General features: G+C 34.4%; 1 protein-coding gene across 2 annotated transcripts in view; it reads left to right on the forward strand.

Annotated features, from left to right (window-relative positions):
* The window catches only part of STIM2 (stromal interaction molecule 2), a 162682-nt gene that overhangs the window by 134658 nt on the left and 9709 nt on the right, over positions 1-18315 (forward strand). The window contains exons 6-10 of one of the 2 annotated variants that reach the window (XM_061192147.1): positions 1623-1800; positions 2323-2500; positions 7683-7850; positions 8534-8634; positions 8879-9117. In XM_061192147.1, coding sequence (XP_061048130.1) covers positions 1623-1800; positions 2323-2500; positions 7683-7850; positions 8534-8634; positions 8879-9117 — 864 coding nt within the window. The remainder of the gene's footprint in view (positions 1-1622; positions 1801-2322; positions 2501-7682; positions 7851-8533; positions 8635-8878; positions 9118-18315) is intronic. The other variant, XM_061192148.1, reaches the window with a different exon arrangement.

Genomic DNA, 18315 nt, shown 5'->3' on the forward strand with positions numbered 1-18315 from the left:
AGTCTCAAAGAATGTTGAAAACAAATGTTTTAATAACAAACCAGTTTAGAAGTTAATGATGCGTTACCTTTTTAATGTGTTTGTCTTAGAATTATTATTTGAGTGAATGAGCCCTACAGTTGGAACACCCACATTAGATTTATAAAAAATTAGCAGTGTCAAGTGAACAGAAATACATTTTAAAGGAGTTTTCACTGAAATCTTTTCCAGTTTGTGGCACTTATTGTACAGTTGAGACTTGTCCATCTGTTTATTGTCATTCCTGGTGATTCTAGTTCAGCCTAAACAAGGCTTGTGTTTGGACTAGAGCCTGAGCTGAACCTCTCAGTCTGAGGCAGAATAAAAATAAATCCTTTTGAGACTTTAGCCTTCTGCCAAAGAGTGAATAGTGAATCTCTTTCACTATAGGTGAGGGCGTGCACTCTTGAAATATGAAACACTGAGGGTCTCTGGCGTAGAACGTGCTGTTTATCACACTATGTAAACGTATACAAACGCTAGACTTGTAAGCATGAAAACTTTTTATTTCTATAGAGCTCTTCATCTCATCAAACATGCAGAGTATCTCCTTGCTTCTGGAGGTGTGGGCAGTTAGGCAGTTTTTCACTGAAAAACTGTATCTCTTTTCAACAAATAACACATTATATTTTATTAGTTATCATGTCTCCCCCCACTGAGCCTCCACACTCAGAGATCAACTAGGAAATTATTTGACTAGCGGTTGCTGTGGTTTGTATTACTGAGGACAGTAGGCCTGGCTCCTGGCTCCTGACTTTAGAAAAAATGTCGGGGGTTACTGTCACGCTTGGTGTGCCACAGGGGAAGGCGATCCCGATGTTTCCCTCTAGTAACCCAGATCTCTCTGGCAGATAACCACCTAAAACGTTACTAGTTATGATCATTTAACCCATGGTTTCTCAACCTTGCCACTATTGACATTCCGGGCTGGATAATACCTAGATGATTCTTTGTTACCGCCAGACTGGGGGCAGGAAAGAGACTGTCTTATGCATTATTGGATGTTTGGGAACATCCCTGGCCTCCACCTACTAGATACCCATAACAGACACCCTTACTTCCACCTTCCAAATTATGACAAGCAAAAATTGTCAGATGTCTGCTGGAGGGAATATCACTCTTGGTTGAGAATCACTAATTAATCTCGTTACATGGCTGTGTGCTTGGAAATTGCTTTTTGGTGAATGATTAGGATTTCAGTTTGTGTATCAAAGCATGACCCCTGCCTAACTTGTCTGAAGGAAGGGAGCTGGTAATGGTGATACTCTTCATGACTCCTTTCACCCCACAGTGGACCATCCTCTCTGTGTGATTGGAGACACTGTTGCTTCTTCAGAGCTCCCCAGGAATTCTGTCACTAGCTCCTGTAGCAGCAGGGGCATGGTGCATCCATGTGGGTTTATCACTGCCCTCCTGTAGGTCTAGTGTATCAGGTAGTTATAATAAGCACATTGATTATTTGAGGAGAACTTGTATATGGGAGGGACATCTTCATATTTTGTTTTGTTTTTAGATACCTACTGTTTTTTAAAATAAGTGGCTGTGTGTACTGAGATTCCGTGATACTCAAAGATTAACTTAGCCATCTGTAACTGTCTTCGTAGGCCCTCCTCATAACTGGATGAAGGATTTTATCCTCACAGTTTCTATAGTAATTGGTGTTGGCGGGTGCTGGTTTGCTTACACGCAGAATAGGACATCAAAAGAACATGTTGCAAAAATGATGAAAGACTTGGAGAGTCTACAAACTGCAGAGCAAAGTCTCATGGACTTACAAGAGAGGTGAGTAGGTAAAAAAGACTATAAAACTGTGGGAAGATACAGTTTGTGAATATGTAATATGGGCATATGCTTACCATTTATATTTAGGTTGGTACATACATCAGGAGTCCATTTCATGTTTTTAGAAAAGTATCATATTGTCATAATCACAAATTTATTATAAAGGTATGCACTAGGGAATAAATGGGCAGAAGACCAGTGGAAATAAATCAAATATAGGTAGAATTATAAGTGAAGTTAAATTTTATTTTTAACATGATTTAAATAATTATGAATTTCTTAAAAGCTTCTTCCTGAAGAGTGTTTTCCTTCTATATCCTGTATTTTTAGCTCAAGATAAATCAAAATAGCTATATAGTAGGCTACCTGATGTTTTTGTTGTCCAAATTTAAGATTAATAGAAAATGCTGTGAATTCTGATTGAAACATGTATCCTATTGCTTGATACGTATTTATTCTTCATTAAGATAATGAAATTTTGGAAACTTTTGTGAGGAATTTTCATTTTTATTGTTCTGTAAGGCTTGAAAAGGCACAGGAAGAAAACAGAAATGTTGCTGTAGAAAAGCAAAATCTAGAGCGCAAAATGATGGATGAAATCAATTATGCAAAGGAAGAGGCTTGTCGGCTGAGAGAGCTAAGGGAGGGAGCTGAATGTGAATTGAGTAGACGTCAGTATGCAGAGCAGGAATTGGAACAGGTATTTATGTTTTAAAAAACTATTTGTGAGGATATTTGTGTTGCTACCCTGAGGAGTTTTTTGGGTTTCATTCAATCTCCTACATTTAGTTCCATCATATACTCTTCCTTAGTTAATAAAAGAGTCATCTGTCTATATTGTTAGCATTGGTCAAAGTTCATATAGCAAAAAAACAAAGTACCAACTGAAAGAAAAAGTTACCCTCATGTTCACTCATTCATGAAGTCCTATCCCATGCCATGTTAATTGTCTTGAGTGAATCTAAGATGTTTATTTAACAACTGTAGTATATTTCAGTTTCTGACTGTAACCTAGTAAAGTATATCTACTGTTAAAGTTCTCTGCAAATGTTAAGAATCTCTATTAAACATCCATTTGAATCCTGTTAAATGGTTTTAGAACATAATCTGCTACAAATTCTGAAGTTGTTCAAAAGGTGTCCTTTTCAATATCTGCTTCTACTATGCATTTACTCAGGATGGAGTTCAGGCATTGCACAATCCTTCAGAAAAGGCGGGGAGGTCCTGGGAGAATTTGATTATAGGCAGATGTATTAGTTTTATAATTCTGCTGTTAAAAATTACCACAAACTTAGGGGTTTAAAACAACACACATTTATTATCTTAGAGTTCCTGAAGTCAGAGTCTAAAATAGGCCTACAGGGCTGCATTCCTTCTGGAGGCTTTAGGGGAGGATCTGTTTCCTTGCCTTTTCCAACTTCTGCCTACATTTCTTGGCTCATGGCCCCTTCCTTCATCTTCAAAGCATGTCACTCCAACCTCTGCTTCCATGGTCTCATCTCCTTCTTCTGACTTTGACCTTTTCTTTACTGATAAAGAAGTTGAGGAACAAAATGAGGACGAGAAAACTTGTTCAAGTTTAGAGAGTGACTTGGTTGTAAAGCAGGGCCAGGAACCTAGGTATTCTGCCTCCCACTTTGCTTTATGCACTGTTGTCTTCTCAATCAAGTGCTAAGTAAGAATTATGTAATGGATGAGTTTCAGTTTCAACTCAGGAGGAAATGTTCAGGGTGCATTACTAATTCCTTCAAGGTTGTCATTTTGGAAGGAGTTGTCTGACTGAATGCAGCTATCTCTTTTGTGAACAGTTAACTGTTCTTTCTCTCATACCCCAGATACCTGTCTTTTGGGTCTTTTCTTTCCCTGTAAGGGGTTTGTTCTCTTAAGTTGACTCCTAGACCTATTTTGCAGTCTGGTCCTATTTACCTGGCAGCCCTTGTCTATATAGAATGTAGTAAAGAACCAGGGAGTTAACAAAAAAGGCGTAGCCAAATTATACTGTGTCCAAGAATTAGATATTATGTCCTTTACTCCTGTGAGAACTCTGTGCCTGTTCCCACTGAGACTTCAACTCTTGGTTGTTCCCAGTCAGTACTAAATAAACTAAAAAGCTTGTTAGCTGTTTTTCTGAACTTTGCAGATGAGAAAGAACAAATCGGAAAGCAATAGTGGGGATTCTTCTATAGAGCCATAAACTGGTAGCAGTATTTTACAGGAAACTGCCTGTAAAATTTCACAGTACGGGAAAAAGACACAATATAAAGAAGGACCCCAAAATCAGAAATATTCTCGTCTGGGGTTTGGGGCATAGAGACCTTGCATACCTTAGTAGACCCTAAGATTACTATGATACTACGTCGCAGCACAAACGTAATAATCCTAATGAGATCCTGAGTCAGTAAGAGGTGGTTTAAAGGAGAGAACTGGGTATTTAAAAAGAACTCTGTCCAACATGATTACAGTAATAAGAAACACAATTTTATGAGTGCTTACTCTGTGCCAGAACTTTATGCTGTGCACATCACTGCAAAATTTTAATCCTCACTATACATAGACATTATTCTCATTTACAGATGAGATGTGTACAGGTTAAATAACTTGCCTTAGGTCACACAGCTATTATGTGGCAAAAGGCAAGATTGTGTGTGTTTTATTCGAAAGTCCATGTTTTCCCATACTGCTATTAAAAGCTTTGTTTATAAAAATAAGTTTAACTGGGAAATTAATTTACATATAATGTCACATAATCCACAATTCCACATAGTTTGAAGCATTACTGTATCTTGTCGGGTGGGTAATCAACTTCTCAAAGTTAGAAGGCAGGAAGATCTGGTACATATTTTGTATAATGTTATTTTCTGTTAAACAGAAGCTTTTGGGTGAATAATAGTACTGCTTTATATTTTGTGTGGTTTAAATACTTTTCACATAAATTATCTTGTTCTTAAAGTCTCAAGAAGCCTAAAGTTAGGGCAAGTCATAGTACCTCTGTTGTACATGCAACAATAAGTCTCCGAAAGTAAAGAACTTGCTGAAGGAAACAGAGGTAATAAATCATAAAGTTGGTCCAGAAACCAGGTTTTCAGATATTTAGACTTTCTTCTGTGATGTCATGTTTTTACTTGTTGCTGTTTTATTCCTAAGACACAAAAATTATATAAGTAAGTATTGTATTTTTAAACAACTTAATAATTCATCATTTGTAAAACCTATTAATTACTCAATTTTCACTGCATCTATTTCCCTGTAAATAACAATGTTAATTTAGACTGAGGATTGGAATTCAGATCAGGTGATAAACTTAAGAATAATGGCAGAGAAAATAGTTGCTGTTGTTGGAAGGTCAGAATTTCCAAAATTTTGAGACATAATTTGACAGTCAATCAAAACATTGGTCAGGGCTTCCCTGGTGGCGCGGTGGTTGAGAGTCTGCCTGCCAATGCAGGGGACACGGGTTCGAGCCCTGGTCAGGGAAGATCCCACATGCCGCGGAGCAACTAGGCCCATGAGCCACAACTACTGAGCCTGCGCGTCTGGAGCCTGTACTCCGCCACAAGAGAGGCCGCGACAGTGAGAGGCCCGCGCACCGCGATGAAGAGTGGCCCCCGCTCGCCGCAACTGGAGAAAGCCCTCGCACAGGAACGAAGACCCAACACAGCCATAAATAAATAAATTTAAAAAAAAAAAAAAAAAAAAAGAAACATTGGTCAGCCTCAGTTTATACTAGAACTATATCAATTCTGTGTTAAAGGTGTTTATTGCGCTTGTTTGGGGGAAATAAATTTATGGATATAACGTTAAGGAAAATCTTTATGGTTAAAGAGAAAAACACGAGTGTATTTGTTCAGATTCTCTGTATACATCTTTGGCAATGAAAACTGTATAGAAATTTTAGCTTTAAAATCTTGTGAGAAGAAGGGCCTGTGACCTACACTTTGTAGTGTTACATACAACTCCATGTCACAGGACCTGAGCTCAAATTCTCTCTTGAGAGATTAACAGGGACGCCACACAGCTCTGCCAACCGTCTTATTAAGCGCAGTATTGTCGCAAGCACATTGCACAGGGAGTCGCGTCAGGCAAGTGTTGCTTACGATTTGTCTTAAGTGAGTAAGTCCTGTTTTACCCTTCCTGTTAATACCTGTATTTTGAATTGTTTACTTCCTGTCTGACGGTTTTAGAGTTTTAAAAAAAGTTTTTAGAAAACTTTTTTAAAGTTTTAGAGTTTTAAAAAATACCTTTCTAGGGCTTCCCTGGTGGCGCAGTGGTTGAGAATCTGCCTGCCAATGCAGGGGACACGGGTTCGAGCCCTGGTCTGGGAGGATCCCACATGCCGCGGAGCGACTAGGCCCGTGAGCCACAGCTACTGAGCCTGCGCATCTGGAGCCTGTGCTCCGCAACAAGAGAGGCCGCGATAGTGAGAGGCCCGCGCACCGCGATGAAGAGTGGCCCCCGCTTGCCACAACTAGAGAAAGCCCTTGCACAGAAACGAAGACCCAACACAGCCATAAAAATAAATAAATAAATTAATTAAAAAAAAAAAAAGAGATAGGTTTAAAAAAAAAAAAATACCTTTCTACATTTTTTTCCTGTAGTATCTGGCAGCTGTTCTCTTTATCAGAAATTTGTGTCTAGTACTCTAATTTAGTTTATTCTGGCACATGATAAGGTTTATTTAAATAAATTGGGTTTGATCAGATCAAACGTTCTTCTGCATGTTAGTTTAGGAATGAAGTTTTAGTTACTTTACTTAACTGTGGGGAAAATTAATTTGCGGTTATGGTGCTCTAGAAACAGGATGCTCCATAGTTCATTTGTCACTTTGTCTGAAGGTCTTGAGTGTATGTATGTAATTTCATAAATTCCATCATGCATCTTTATACATCCTTAGCTTGAGCTCTTGCTAGTTTTTAAGTGAATCATTCCTACAATGGATTGTCTTTTTATTCCGTGTCATTTTCTTAGTGAGACTTTCCTTAAGAGTTTTTTCCTTAACACTTAATACCACCTCATACACTAAGCATTTTAGTTTTCTGTTTATTTTCTGGCTCCCCTAAAGGGCGGCTAGAAGAAAAACTTCCACATTCTGACACTGAAGCTATTCATAGTTTCCCATGGAAAAATCAAGAAGACTCTCACTCAGAATCTGTTTTCTCAAAATTTACACTTGGTCTGCAAATGCTAATTTATCAACTTTTTGGTATGTGAGAAGCAGGAAAAAATTAAATAGAGGTGATAAAACAGACTATAATAGGCAGATATGCTCATAACAATGAGAAATAACTGGCCATAAAGATGTCTGAAAAACTTTTAAAAAATGGTATAATTACTTTAAAAAATGAGTGTATAGTTAGGTAACTACAGCAAGGTCTTTTGGGAACATTAGAAGGGGTAGTAGAACAGGTATTCACCCTATTTTGGATACTTCTTCATATCCTGTCCATAAACAAAAAAATACAAAAAATGTAATCCATTTCAGTTTGTACATGCCCTGGGTTTTTGTCTCTCAGTGAGTCTGGCTATTATAAAATATAAAAATGCAATATTGCAACCTAAGATATATGTAAGCTCCCATTCACCCTCTGGCTTTACAAACTTGCTTAGTGAGTTTAAGAGGTACTTAAAAACTTCAGCTTTAGTTTTAATGTTAGAAATATTGTTTTAGACTGATTTAAAAAGATGTTTACAAAGAGCATAATTCAAATTGCCTTGTCTCTTAATTTTGGTACTAAAAAATCTTAGTTTAAATATCTTTTAAAAAGAGAAATTTCTCTTTCTCTCTCTAACCTCTACCACCTTCCTCTACCGCTCTTTCTCCCTCACTCCCTCCCTCCCTCTCTCTCCTTCTGTCCCACTCCTTTTCTTTCCTACCTCCCTCCCAGGTTCGAATGGCTCTAAAAAAGGCTGAAAAAGAATTTGAACTCAGAAGCAGCTGGTCTGTTCCAGATGCACTTCAAAAATGGCTTCAGCTGACACATGAAGTAGAAGTACAGTACTACAATATTAAAAGACAGAATGCTGAAATGCAGTTAGCTATTGCTAAGGATGAGGTACTCTATTATATTGCAAAACGTACTACGTTTCTAAAGGGATTAACCAGTTGGTATACAAAGATCTGAATAAAATTTTTAGTATCGCAGATTATTTTCATGAATTGGAGCTTATTGCATAGATTGACTCTCATAAAAGTAAAATTACTTTATTTAAGAGAAGTACATACCTTTCAGAATGACCTTAGTATCATTTAAAAATCATCCCTACTATATCATTATCATAAATGTTTTATACGGAGCTTTTCTCCTCTAGGTTGCTGCTTCATATCTGATTCAGGTTAGGAGTTACTAGAAATTAATGTCTGACTCTTAATAATTGTGTGAAATTATTGAGTCTTAATCTGATTTCTAGTGAAACAACAACAAAAAACTCAGTGCACTCACTAACACCTCCATTACAGTAGGATATAGTTTATGTTATTCTCCTAGTTTTAAATAGAAGATTCAGGTCTTTCTGATCCATAGAAATGAGGGGAAAAATTCTCTAGAACAAAGTTTGGCTTAGGAAAGCACGCTTTCTCCCTCATTTGTTTTCTTTTTTGGAAAATAGGGCTATATCTTGGCTAATAATTCTCCATTGATTTTATAATTATTAATATATTCAAAACAAAATAAACCTTATGGGTATATGTGTATTTTATCCCAAACCTAGCCTTATTTTTCTCTCTTTGGGTTTCTAGGCAGAGAAAATTAAAAAGAAGAGAAGTACAGTCTTTGGGACCCTGCATGTTGCACATAGCTCCTCCCTAGATGAGGTAGACCACAAAATTCTGGAAGCAAAGTAAGAATGTTACTGCCACTAACTGTCTATTTTTATTGTGTTGAAATGTGTAATTTATAGGCAATTTATGTTTTAACTTGTCATTTAATCATGTACTATTATATCATTTATACTAATTCTGAAAAGGGGTAATTTCTTCTTGAAATTGGTTAATTGCCTTGATCTGTTCATGTAGTTGACTTTTTACAGTGCTGTATTAAAGACTCTTTGATGCAACAAGTAATTCCTATATTGGCTTTTCCAGGAAAGCTCTCTCTGAGTTGACAACTTGTTTACGAGAACGACTTTTTCGCTGGCAACAGATAGAGAAGATCTGTGGCTTTCAGATAGCCCATAACTCGGGACTCCCCAGCCTCACCTCTTCCCTTTATTCTGATCACAGCTGGGTGGTGATGCCCAGAGTCTCCATTCCACCCTATCCCATTGCTGGAGGAGTTGATGATTTAGATGAAGATACACCCCCAATAGTGTCACAGTTTCCCGGTAAGTGGTGAGTTCAAAAAAGAGAGTTGGTACAGTTTTAAAAGTAACTTTCTGCCATGCCTTTTATGAATCATTTGCTTTGAAATCTATGATAAAAATTGTGTTAATTCTTCATTTTCTCTTTTTTCTTTTTGTTGATCATTGTGTTTACTGTTTGACATACTATATGAGGGGTGTGTGTGTGTTACATACATATATATGTACACATATATAATAACACATCATACATGCTAAGTCATTGTATGAACGAAGTGCTGAGCTTTGAGGGAAAACATCCTTTCATATGGCAGCTTAATCTATAGTAGAAATTAAAAATTAGAGGAAGACCTTGGAAACCTGAGTTGCAGACCTAGCTCTGCCACTAACTAACCAACTGTGTGACTTTGAGCCAGTCGATTTATTTTAAATTGAGTTGCCTTCCCAGTAGGCATGTTTCATAGTATTTTGTTTTGCTTTCCCAATTCTGTCCTTTTATTGAAAGAGTATTATCCGGCTGTATTTAACTCATAAAGCACTAAATCCACTCACCTTTACACAAAATTAAATTGCGTTTATATTTAGAAAACATATATATTTTTGTTGCTAGAAAATGGAGTTTCTCCCAAAGGTGGTTTTAACATGTACAGTTTTCATTATAATTGCCTTGTTATGCTGTAGTCTTTGAAGATGTTTACAGTGTAAAGAATACATTTTGGTAGGAAGGTGAAATTTTAATATTTTAGATTTTATTAATAAATTGTAGAATTTATTAATAAATGTTTGGAATTTTTGCAAAGTTATAGAGAGTTTAAGTTTAAAGTGGTGTATTTCTTGTATTAGAAATCATTTGAAAAACTGTTTATCCTTATTATTGCTTGCCTGATTCATTTTCCCAATCTTTGTAACCTTTTTGAAACAGTATAGCTAGAATAAGATTCCAAAGAATAGAGAGCAAAATTTAATCATTAATCAGTTGAAAACTTACACAGAAATTTGAGTCTTTGAGACACAAATCATGATATATGAACATTTTGCAGTTTGAAATTTTCTGTCCAATTGTTACAGCTTTCCTAAAGTTATGATTTAGAAAGGGTTCTAATGTTAAAACAATTTTATGAAATAAAGCCCTAAGTTTGCAAATAATTAATCAGTGACTATGTGCTTGTGTTCATTTCTGTGATTTTAATTATCTGGTTTAATGGCAGACAGATAATGCAAGCAGATTGGGGAGACACTAAACTCTTACAAGAGGAAGGGGGAGAGGACAGATTGTAAATGCAGTGAATACTGGGAAGTATGTGACCTCAATCATTTCACTTGCCCCATGCTGCAAGATAGTGATGGTTGCAAAGTTTTATCTAGATATGGGCTAGCTCTGCTGTTTGGATACTGTCAACTTGCGTTTATTTGAATTATGTGCCCTTAAGCTTACCATATATGCAACACTGATTCATAAGTGTATGATTTTGTTTGAAAATGATAGCTTTTTAAAGTTGCAGTTCCTCCTTAGAAACCATAATTATTCGATATCAGAAGTGTGCATATATGTATTCCCTAAAATTAACTAGTTTTTTCTTTACTTTTTTTTTAAGTACTTTTTGATGGGGCAAGATATCCACATGTGCATTAAAACACTTATCACTAAATGTGAATAATTTTTTAGTGATTGTGATACACAGAGAAATTTGAACTTTTTAAAATTCAGTATGATGTTTTAGAAATGCTGAAGTTTATTATCTCTGAAAAATAACTTATGCCAAAGATTACACTTTGAGAGCTCTGTCTCCACCCAGTGGCACGAAAGTAATACTCCACTCTGTTTAGTTATAAAAGCATAATTTCTGGACCTGACAAATAAACTCTTGGCAGTAGTACTAGGGTCTAAGGTAGGATGAAGGCTCTTCATTATATACCCTTTTAAGCAGTTTTAAATCTGCACCATGGATATGTGTAAATTGTCTAAGAGTGAAGGAATGACAAGGAAACCTGCCTGTGGTATGTTAAGAGCAAAGTAAAAGATTATAAAACCATATACAGAATAATATTGTTTATGTTTAATTATGTGTAAATAAAAAAGAGAAAATATTATCAAAGGTTAGCTCTGTATGGGTTTTCCCAGTACCTTTATAGTATCTACTAAATATTCATAGTGGGATTGTAGTAGCAATTTATTTAAAATTTCTTATCATAAAGCTCTTCAGATATGCTTAAAAATACTGAAAATAAATTGCTCATTTACTACAAAGATAAACAGATTTTAACATTTTGCTTTATTCATCTTTCTTTTTCTCTGAAAAAGAAAACACATCTCCTCCCCTTCCTACTAAAGTTGTATATCTTCTAAAGCCTGTTTTACTTGTATTACATGCAGCTGTATCTATAAACAATAGATACAATTGTTGTTTGTTTAAAAATGTACATAAATGTTATCAAACTGTGGGTATCATTTTGCAACTCTTTTTGGTCAAAAGTATGTTTTAGAAAATTTCCATGTGTATATACAGATAAATTCACTAAAACTGTTTAATATGAGTCAACCACAGTATATCTATTTATCTTTTGTAATAATAAACCACAGTTTATCCATTTTTCCACTGAGATAGGTGCTTTCTACTTTTTTGTCCTTGCAAACAGTACTGAAATGAGCATCCTTATCTCTGTCTCCTTGTTTCTAACTTTGAGAGTTTCTCTGGGTGGACACCTAGAAATGGATTGCTAAGTCATTGGGTAGGCACCTCTTATTAGTCGTTGCCAAGTTGCTTTCATAGTGGTTCTATCTGTTTACATACCCACTGTTTATAAGAATGCCTGTCTGCCTGTATCCTCACCATACTAGGAATGATCTGATTTATTTGTTTTGTAACTTGAATGCGTGTGATATGATACTTTAGTGTTATTAAAATTGTAATTTCTTTAATGACTACTGAGGTTGAGTACCATTTCATATTTATTGGTGTTTGTCATTCAGATTTTTTCCTTTCTGAGTTTCTTGTTCCTGCTGTGGAATCTCCCTCCAAGATTCTTTACTTATTTGGAAGAATTTTTATTATTATTATTATTTTCTGGTTATTTGAGGGTTGCAGATGTCTTTTCCTAGGCCTTGGCTTTTCTTTTTTACTGCGCTATGTTACTTATTTTCTCTTTTAATCAAACGGATTTTTTTTCAAAAAAAAATTTTTAATGACAAATTTACAAATCTGGTTTGTATTTTTATGTCTTTTTCATAAGGCGATAGATTGTTGTTTGCTCTACTAAAAGTTTTTAACTTTTACTTTAATCCTTTAGTCTTTTAATCTACCTGGAAGTTATTTTTGTTCCTATTGTGAGGTTGGAATCTAAAGATATCTCTTGATGTATGGATAAACAGTTGTCCTAGTCTCATTCCTGCTGTATCCTTGCTGGTTTGTAACACAACTTCTCTCCATAGATGCATAAATGCTTCCAGGCTCTCTATTTTTGTTCCATTGATCCCATTTTGCTTTAGTTGTTATATGTAGCTTTATAGTAAGTATTAATGTTTGATGGGTTTAAATCTTCCTCTAATAAATTCAGAATTGCTACTCTTGGCAAGTTATTCTTATGAATTTTAGGATCAGCTTACGAAACGCCATGAAAAGTTCCATGGGGCTTTTATTGGAATTTCTTTGAATTTAAAGATTAATTTTTAGCTTGTTTTTTTATAGTTACATGTGTTACCTTTCTTTAAAAAGTTATACTTCAAATTGCTTGTTGCTGATATGTAGGGAAAAGCTGTTGATCTTGGTATGCTGATTTTGTATATAGAAACATTGAATTTTTCTATAAGAGTGTTTTGGATTTTTTTGTGTGGACAATAATAATGACTTTCCCCCCCCCCCCCCTTTCCATTCCTTGAGCTTTTTTCCCAAGGCAATCTGAGACCTCCAGTAAAATGTTGAATAAAAGTGTGAAAGTGATTGCAGACAAATAGTGATCGCCATTTCTAACTTTAAAGAGAATGCTTATTTCATCATGAAGTGTGTTTTTTTGGTTTTTGTGCTCTGTGTTCGATGGGTTACATTTTTTTTTTGGCCTAGCCACGAGGCATGTAGGATCTTAGTTCTCTGACCAGGGATTGAACCCGCGCCCCACTGCGTTGGGAGCACGGAGTCTTAACCACTGGGCCGCTAGGGAAGTCCCTGATAGATTATTTTTAAGTTAAGGAAATTAATCTCTATTTCTATTTTGCTAAGAATGATTTTTCTTTTAAATCAATGGATGTTAAATTTTACCAAATTATTTTTCTGCATAATTTGAGGTAATTGCTTGTTTTATTTTTCTTTATTCCATTTGAATTTTAATCTGTTTAAATAAATTCCTTTAAATGTCAGTGAAACTATTTTTGTCACAATGTTCTGTTTTGATAATAATTAGATTTGGTTTGCTATATTATTTTATTTAGGGTTTTTACGTTTTAAATCATAGATTAGTCAATAATTTTCCTTCTTGACACTCTGATTTTGGTATCAAGGTTATATTAGCATCATAAAATAAGGCAAAGAATACCCCTTTTTCTTTCATTTCTTTTTTTTTTTTTTTACTCTTATAGTAGTAGTTAAGAATTTGGTCTCTAGAACAAGATTGCTAGAGTTTGAATCCTTACTCCTCCATTTTACTTATATGTATGTAATGTTGTCTAGTATTTTGTTTTGTTTTGAATGTCCCACAAAACATTATTTTTTATTTGTGTAACTTTGTGGGAGGTACTCACTCTGACTCTCAGCTTCCTTGTCTGTAAAATGTAACCTACCCTATGAGATTATTTTGTAATTTAAACTAAATAATATTTGTAAAACAATTAGAACATACCCTGGCCCATAATAATCCTCAATAAATGTTTTGAATTTTATTCTGTATTCTGAAATATTATAAGATACAGATGATTATATGAAGATTTTGAAGAAATTGCCTATAGGCAGTTTGAGTTTGGTGTGTGTGTATGTTGGCAGGAGGGAAGGAGACAGATTTTTAAATTATTGATTCAGTTTCTTAAAATGGTCATAAGTCTAGATTTGTTAAATTATATATTTCTAAAATATTGTTTGTTTTATCTGAGTTATAAAATTTGTGGCTTAAAGTTTTCCATAGTATTTTATATGATTTTAAAAATCTCACATCTTTAAATTTTCTTTTCATTTCTCCTCCTTGATTAATCTGGCATGATTTGTCTATTTTATTTCACTTCATCATTCTTCAGAGAGCTGACTGTTGGTTTTGTTGATATTCTCCATTTAGTTCCGCTCTTATCTTTTATTTCCTTTATTGGAATTTGCTTCATTTGTTTGTTTTCAATATTTAGACACCTAGCTCATGAATTTTCAGTCCTCCTGTTTTCCTTAATGTATGATTTTTATGGCTGTGAATTTCCCTCTAAGAACGACTTTAACTGAATCTACCTAAAGTTTGGATACGTATAGTTTGATTATCATCTAGTTTTAAAATGTTTCCAACTTTTAATATGTCTCTTCCTTGAAATATGAATTATCTGGAAGTATATGTTTAAGTTTCCAAATGTAGTATGTTTGTTTTGTTGTTTATTTGGGCGTTAGTTTTTAAAGAATATCTTTACTTATCAATTTCTAATTGTATTATGCTTAGAGAATAGCATCTGTATAACATTTATTCTTTGGTATCTTCTGAGACTTGCTTCATGACCTAGTATTTATTTGATCGAATATTTAAAATTTTCCACACATACCTGAAAAATACATTTTCTTAATTGTTAGTTATAGGATACTATATTGTTGGTTAAATCATGTATTAGTTATGAAAAATCTCTATATACCTACATTTTGGTCTACTTTTCTGTCAGTTGCAGAAAGAAGTTTGTTCAGATCTCTCACATTTATCAATTTCTTCTTGTAATTCTGCTCGTTTCTATTTTATATAGTTTAAACCAAGTTATTCGGTGAATACAAGTCCAGATGTGTCTTTTTAAAAGATTAACTATTCTTCTATGATTATGCGGAGACTGCTTTACAGCTAACCGTACTTTTTGCCTTTAAGTTTGTATTATCTGATATTAAAATAGCTATAGGAGCTTTCTTTTGATTAATATTTGCCAGTGTAACTTTTTCTTTACTTAAAATTTTTTCCATCATGAGGCTCTAGATACGTCTGTATAAGAAATAGCAATAACTTACTATTTTGCATTCTATTTGAGGATCTCTGTTGCCAGGGAAGGCCAATTTAATCCAATTACATTTAATCTGCTTGCTGATCCGTTTGGATTTCTCTCTGGCATATTATTTTGTGGTTTCTCTTTTCTATACCTCTTTTCAGCTTCTCTGTCATTCTCCTAAAGGATCTTCAGATGCTTTAATTTTAGACACTACCCTCCGCATCTTATATATTAATGTTGTCTAGTATTTTGTTTTGAATACCCTGCAAAAGTCATTTTTTTATTGTTTTATTCAGTCATTGTTCAGAAAGACTTATGTGTTTCTCTGTTCATCATTGTATTTTGCTTTTTACTCTTTCCTTTTTTTTTTTCTTCCTTGAAAATATGTTCTTTGGTAAAAATTCTTTCAGTTAGCAACTGGGAGTGGTAAATTCTCTGTCTTTGCCTGAAAATGTCTTTATTTTCACTCTCACTTGAGAATAATAGTTTAACTGGATATCAGACTCTAGATGAACAATTACTTTTCCCATAGTATTTTGAAAACATTTGTTGTTATTTTCAGGCCTCTTATTGTTACTGTTGAGAAGTTTTAGTAAGGCAGATTGTTCCAGTTTCCTTTTAGGTAATTTCTCGTTTCTCTCATCGCTTAGAAAATGTTTTCATTTTCTTTTGTTACACGTTTTTACTATAATATAATTAGGTGTACAATTTTTTCCCTGATACTTGGTGTGCTTTTGAATCTGAAGATGATTATCTTTTTTCAATTACAGAAAAATTATTAGTTGTTTTCTCTTTTAATATTGTTTTTCTTTTCTCTGTTCACTCCTACTGGAACATTAGTTGTATAGAAATATAAGACTAATATTAGCCTATAATTATATGTTTGATCTTATTTTATCTTCCACATCTCTTAACCTTTCTTTTTATCTAATTGTGCTGCATTCAGAAAAATTTCCTTAGATCTGTCTTCGAGATTACTTACTCTTTCTTCAGCTCCAATTTTGTTTAACCCATTCTTTGAATTTTTAATTTCAGTGACTGTTTTCATTTCTGTTAGTTCTCCTTGATTCTTCATAAAATCTACTTGTTTTTTAATGCCTTGTCCTTTTTTCATTTTTATTTTATAATTTAATGCCCTTAAACATCTTATTTTTTAGTTTTATTTGATAATTGTATTATTTGATGTTCTTGATTGATTATTGCAGCTGTTTCTTGAGTTTGCAGAGCAGATTGCCTTCTCCTGTTTTATAGTGTTTTACTGAACTATCTTAAAGGAACTTCTTTTTTTCCTTCCCTCCAGGGAAACACTTTGTGAGGAGTAGGAGTGCGCCTCAATATGATTTATTTTGCTTCTGGCAGTAGTTTCAAGGGCTTCACCTACTCAGGACCATCTTTTTTTTTGTTGTTGTTAACCTTTTGGATTTGGGTTTCACAGACCCTTCTGATAGTATAAACTTGAACTCCAGGGTAATATGAGTTAGTTTGTATTGAGTTTGAGTATTGAACACCCAGCATATTGAGTTTTTCACAAGAACCTTTTTAAATTCCTGTATCCAGAGAACATGCATTGAAGGAAGTTCCCTTGTTCATTGGTCAGATTTCTTTTCAGTACACCCTCCCACTGAGGAATGCAGCCATCTAGCCCCAGGCTTTTATCCAGAACACTCACAATTCCTATTCCTCACCTTCTGTGGGCTTAAGATGTCATTTATAGCCCCAAATTAAAGCGCAAACCATTAAATTACTGAGACCGAGAACCTCCTACAGCAGTTCCAACATCACTCACAGTCCTATTAGCTCTGACTTTTAGTCTTTGTGTTTTGGCATCCAAGAATTTTCTCTTCTTCCTTGCAAACTCAGCTATGCATTTAAAACTATTGTTATATTTTATTCAGCGTATTGAAGTACTTGAGGCTATTTAAAGTGTGTGGTTGGGGGTTGGGAATGGTGGTCAGGTTATCTTTGACTGCCATATTGCTAGAACCAGAAGTCCCTATATTACTTATTATTTTTGGTTGTTGGTGGCAGGGGGGACCCCCTTATTCAAAACCAAATTTTATCTTCTTTGCCATAAGAAAATACAGTTTGAAAAATAGTGTCATATTAAACTGTTATGCTTCTGTATGTAATTATTGATATTAGAATGAAAAATCACCTCAAATAAATTTCTGTACAGTGAACTTCAGTGTTTCATTTAACTACTCTTATAAATCACAGGTAGGGATGGCTGCCGGCTTTCATTGAGAATTAATAACAGCCTGGAGATATTATTAAACATGTTCACCTTTTGTATAGGAGAGCTTGTTACAAGGTCAAAGTGAACTGCTTTTTAATCCTACATGAGTTTTATGGTGTAGGCAATATGTAAGAGATGGCAATATGTAAGAAGAAAAATTTTTGAAAGGATTGTAGAGTTGTAAACATTTTCTAGATGTGACCCATTTATGAGTCTCATCTTTATGTTATATTCTTTATTGGATTACTTAGAATTTTCCTCATATAAACTATTTACTTTTTTTTTAAACCTCCTTCATGCAGTATCTTTCCATCTTTGTGAGTAATACTCATTTTTCCAAGCAGGGAATCCTGATTCTTCTCAGCCCTTCTCATCACACCTATTCATGGCTGAATGTGGCTACGTTTTACTGTGTATACCAAGTAACCAGTGATTGATGAGAATGGCTGAATTATATGCTAAGAGTTGTAGAACTTAATTATCTGTGTCAGTCTGGACACATTCTTTTAGTATTTGTAGGATATTGTTTCTTCTTTGACGAAGTGAGAACATCGGACTAAAGATTTCCAGGGTTTCTTCCAGTTCTGTAATCTATGAATCATTATAAATAAGTAAGAGAAAATTCTAATGTTTGTCTACTAAATTATAAATATTTTCATATTATATAATTTGTGTTTGGAAAAAGCCTTGTATGGTATTTATGGAGGTAGTCAAATATTCTGAAAATATTCCCTTTAATTTTACCCATTTTCTTTTTTTTTTTTTCCCCAGTCCATCAAGTTATTTCAGTGGCTGTTTCTGTTTGAATTGTTTGTTAATTCACTCAGTAAATACTTACTGTACA

Source organism: Eubalaena glacialis, chromosome 5, assembly GCF_028564815.1.
Source record: "Eubalaena glacialis isolate mEubGla1 chromosome 5, mEubGla1.1.hap2.+ XY, whole genome shotgun sequence".
In the NCBI taxonomy this organism is placed as follows: Eukaryota; Metazoa; Chordata; class Mammalia; order Artiodactyla; family Balaenidae; genus Eubalaena; species Eubalaena glacialis.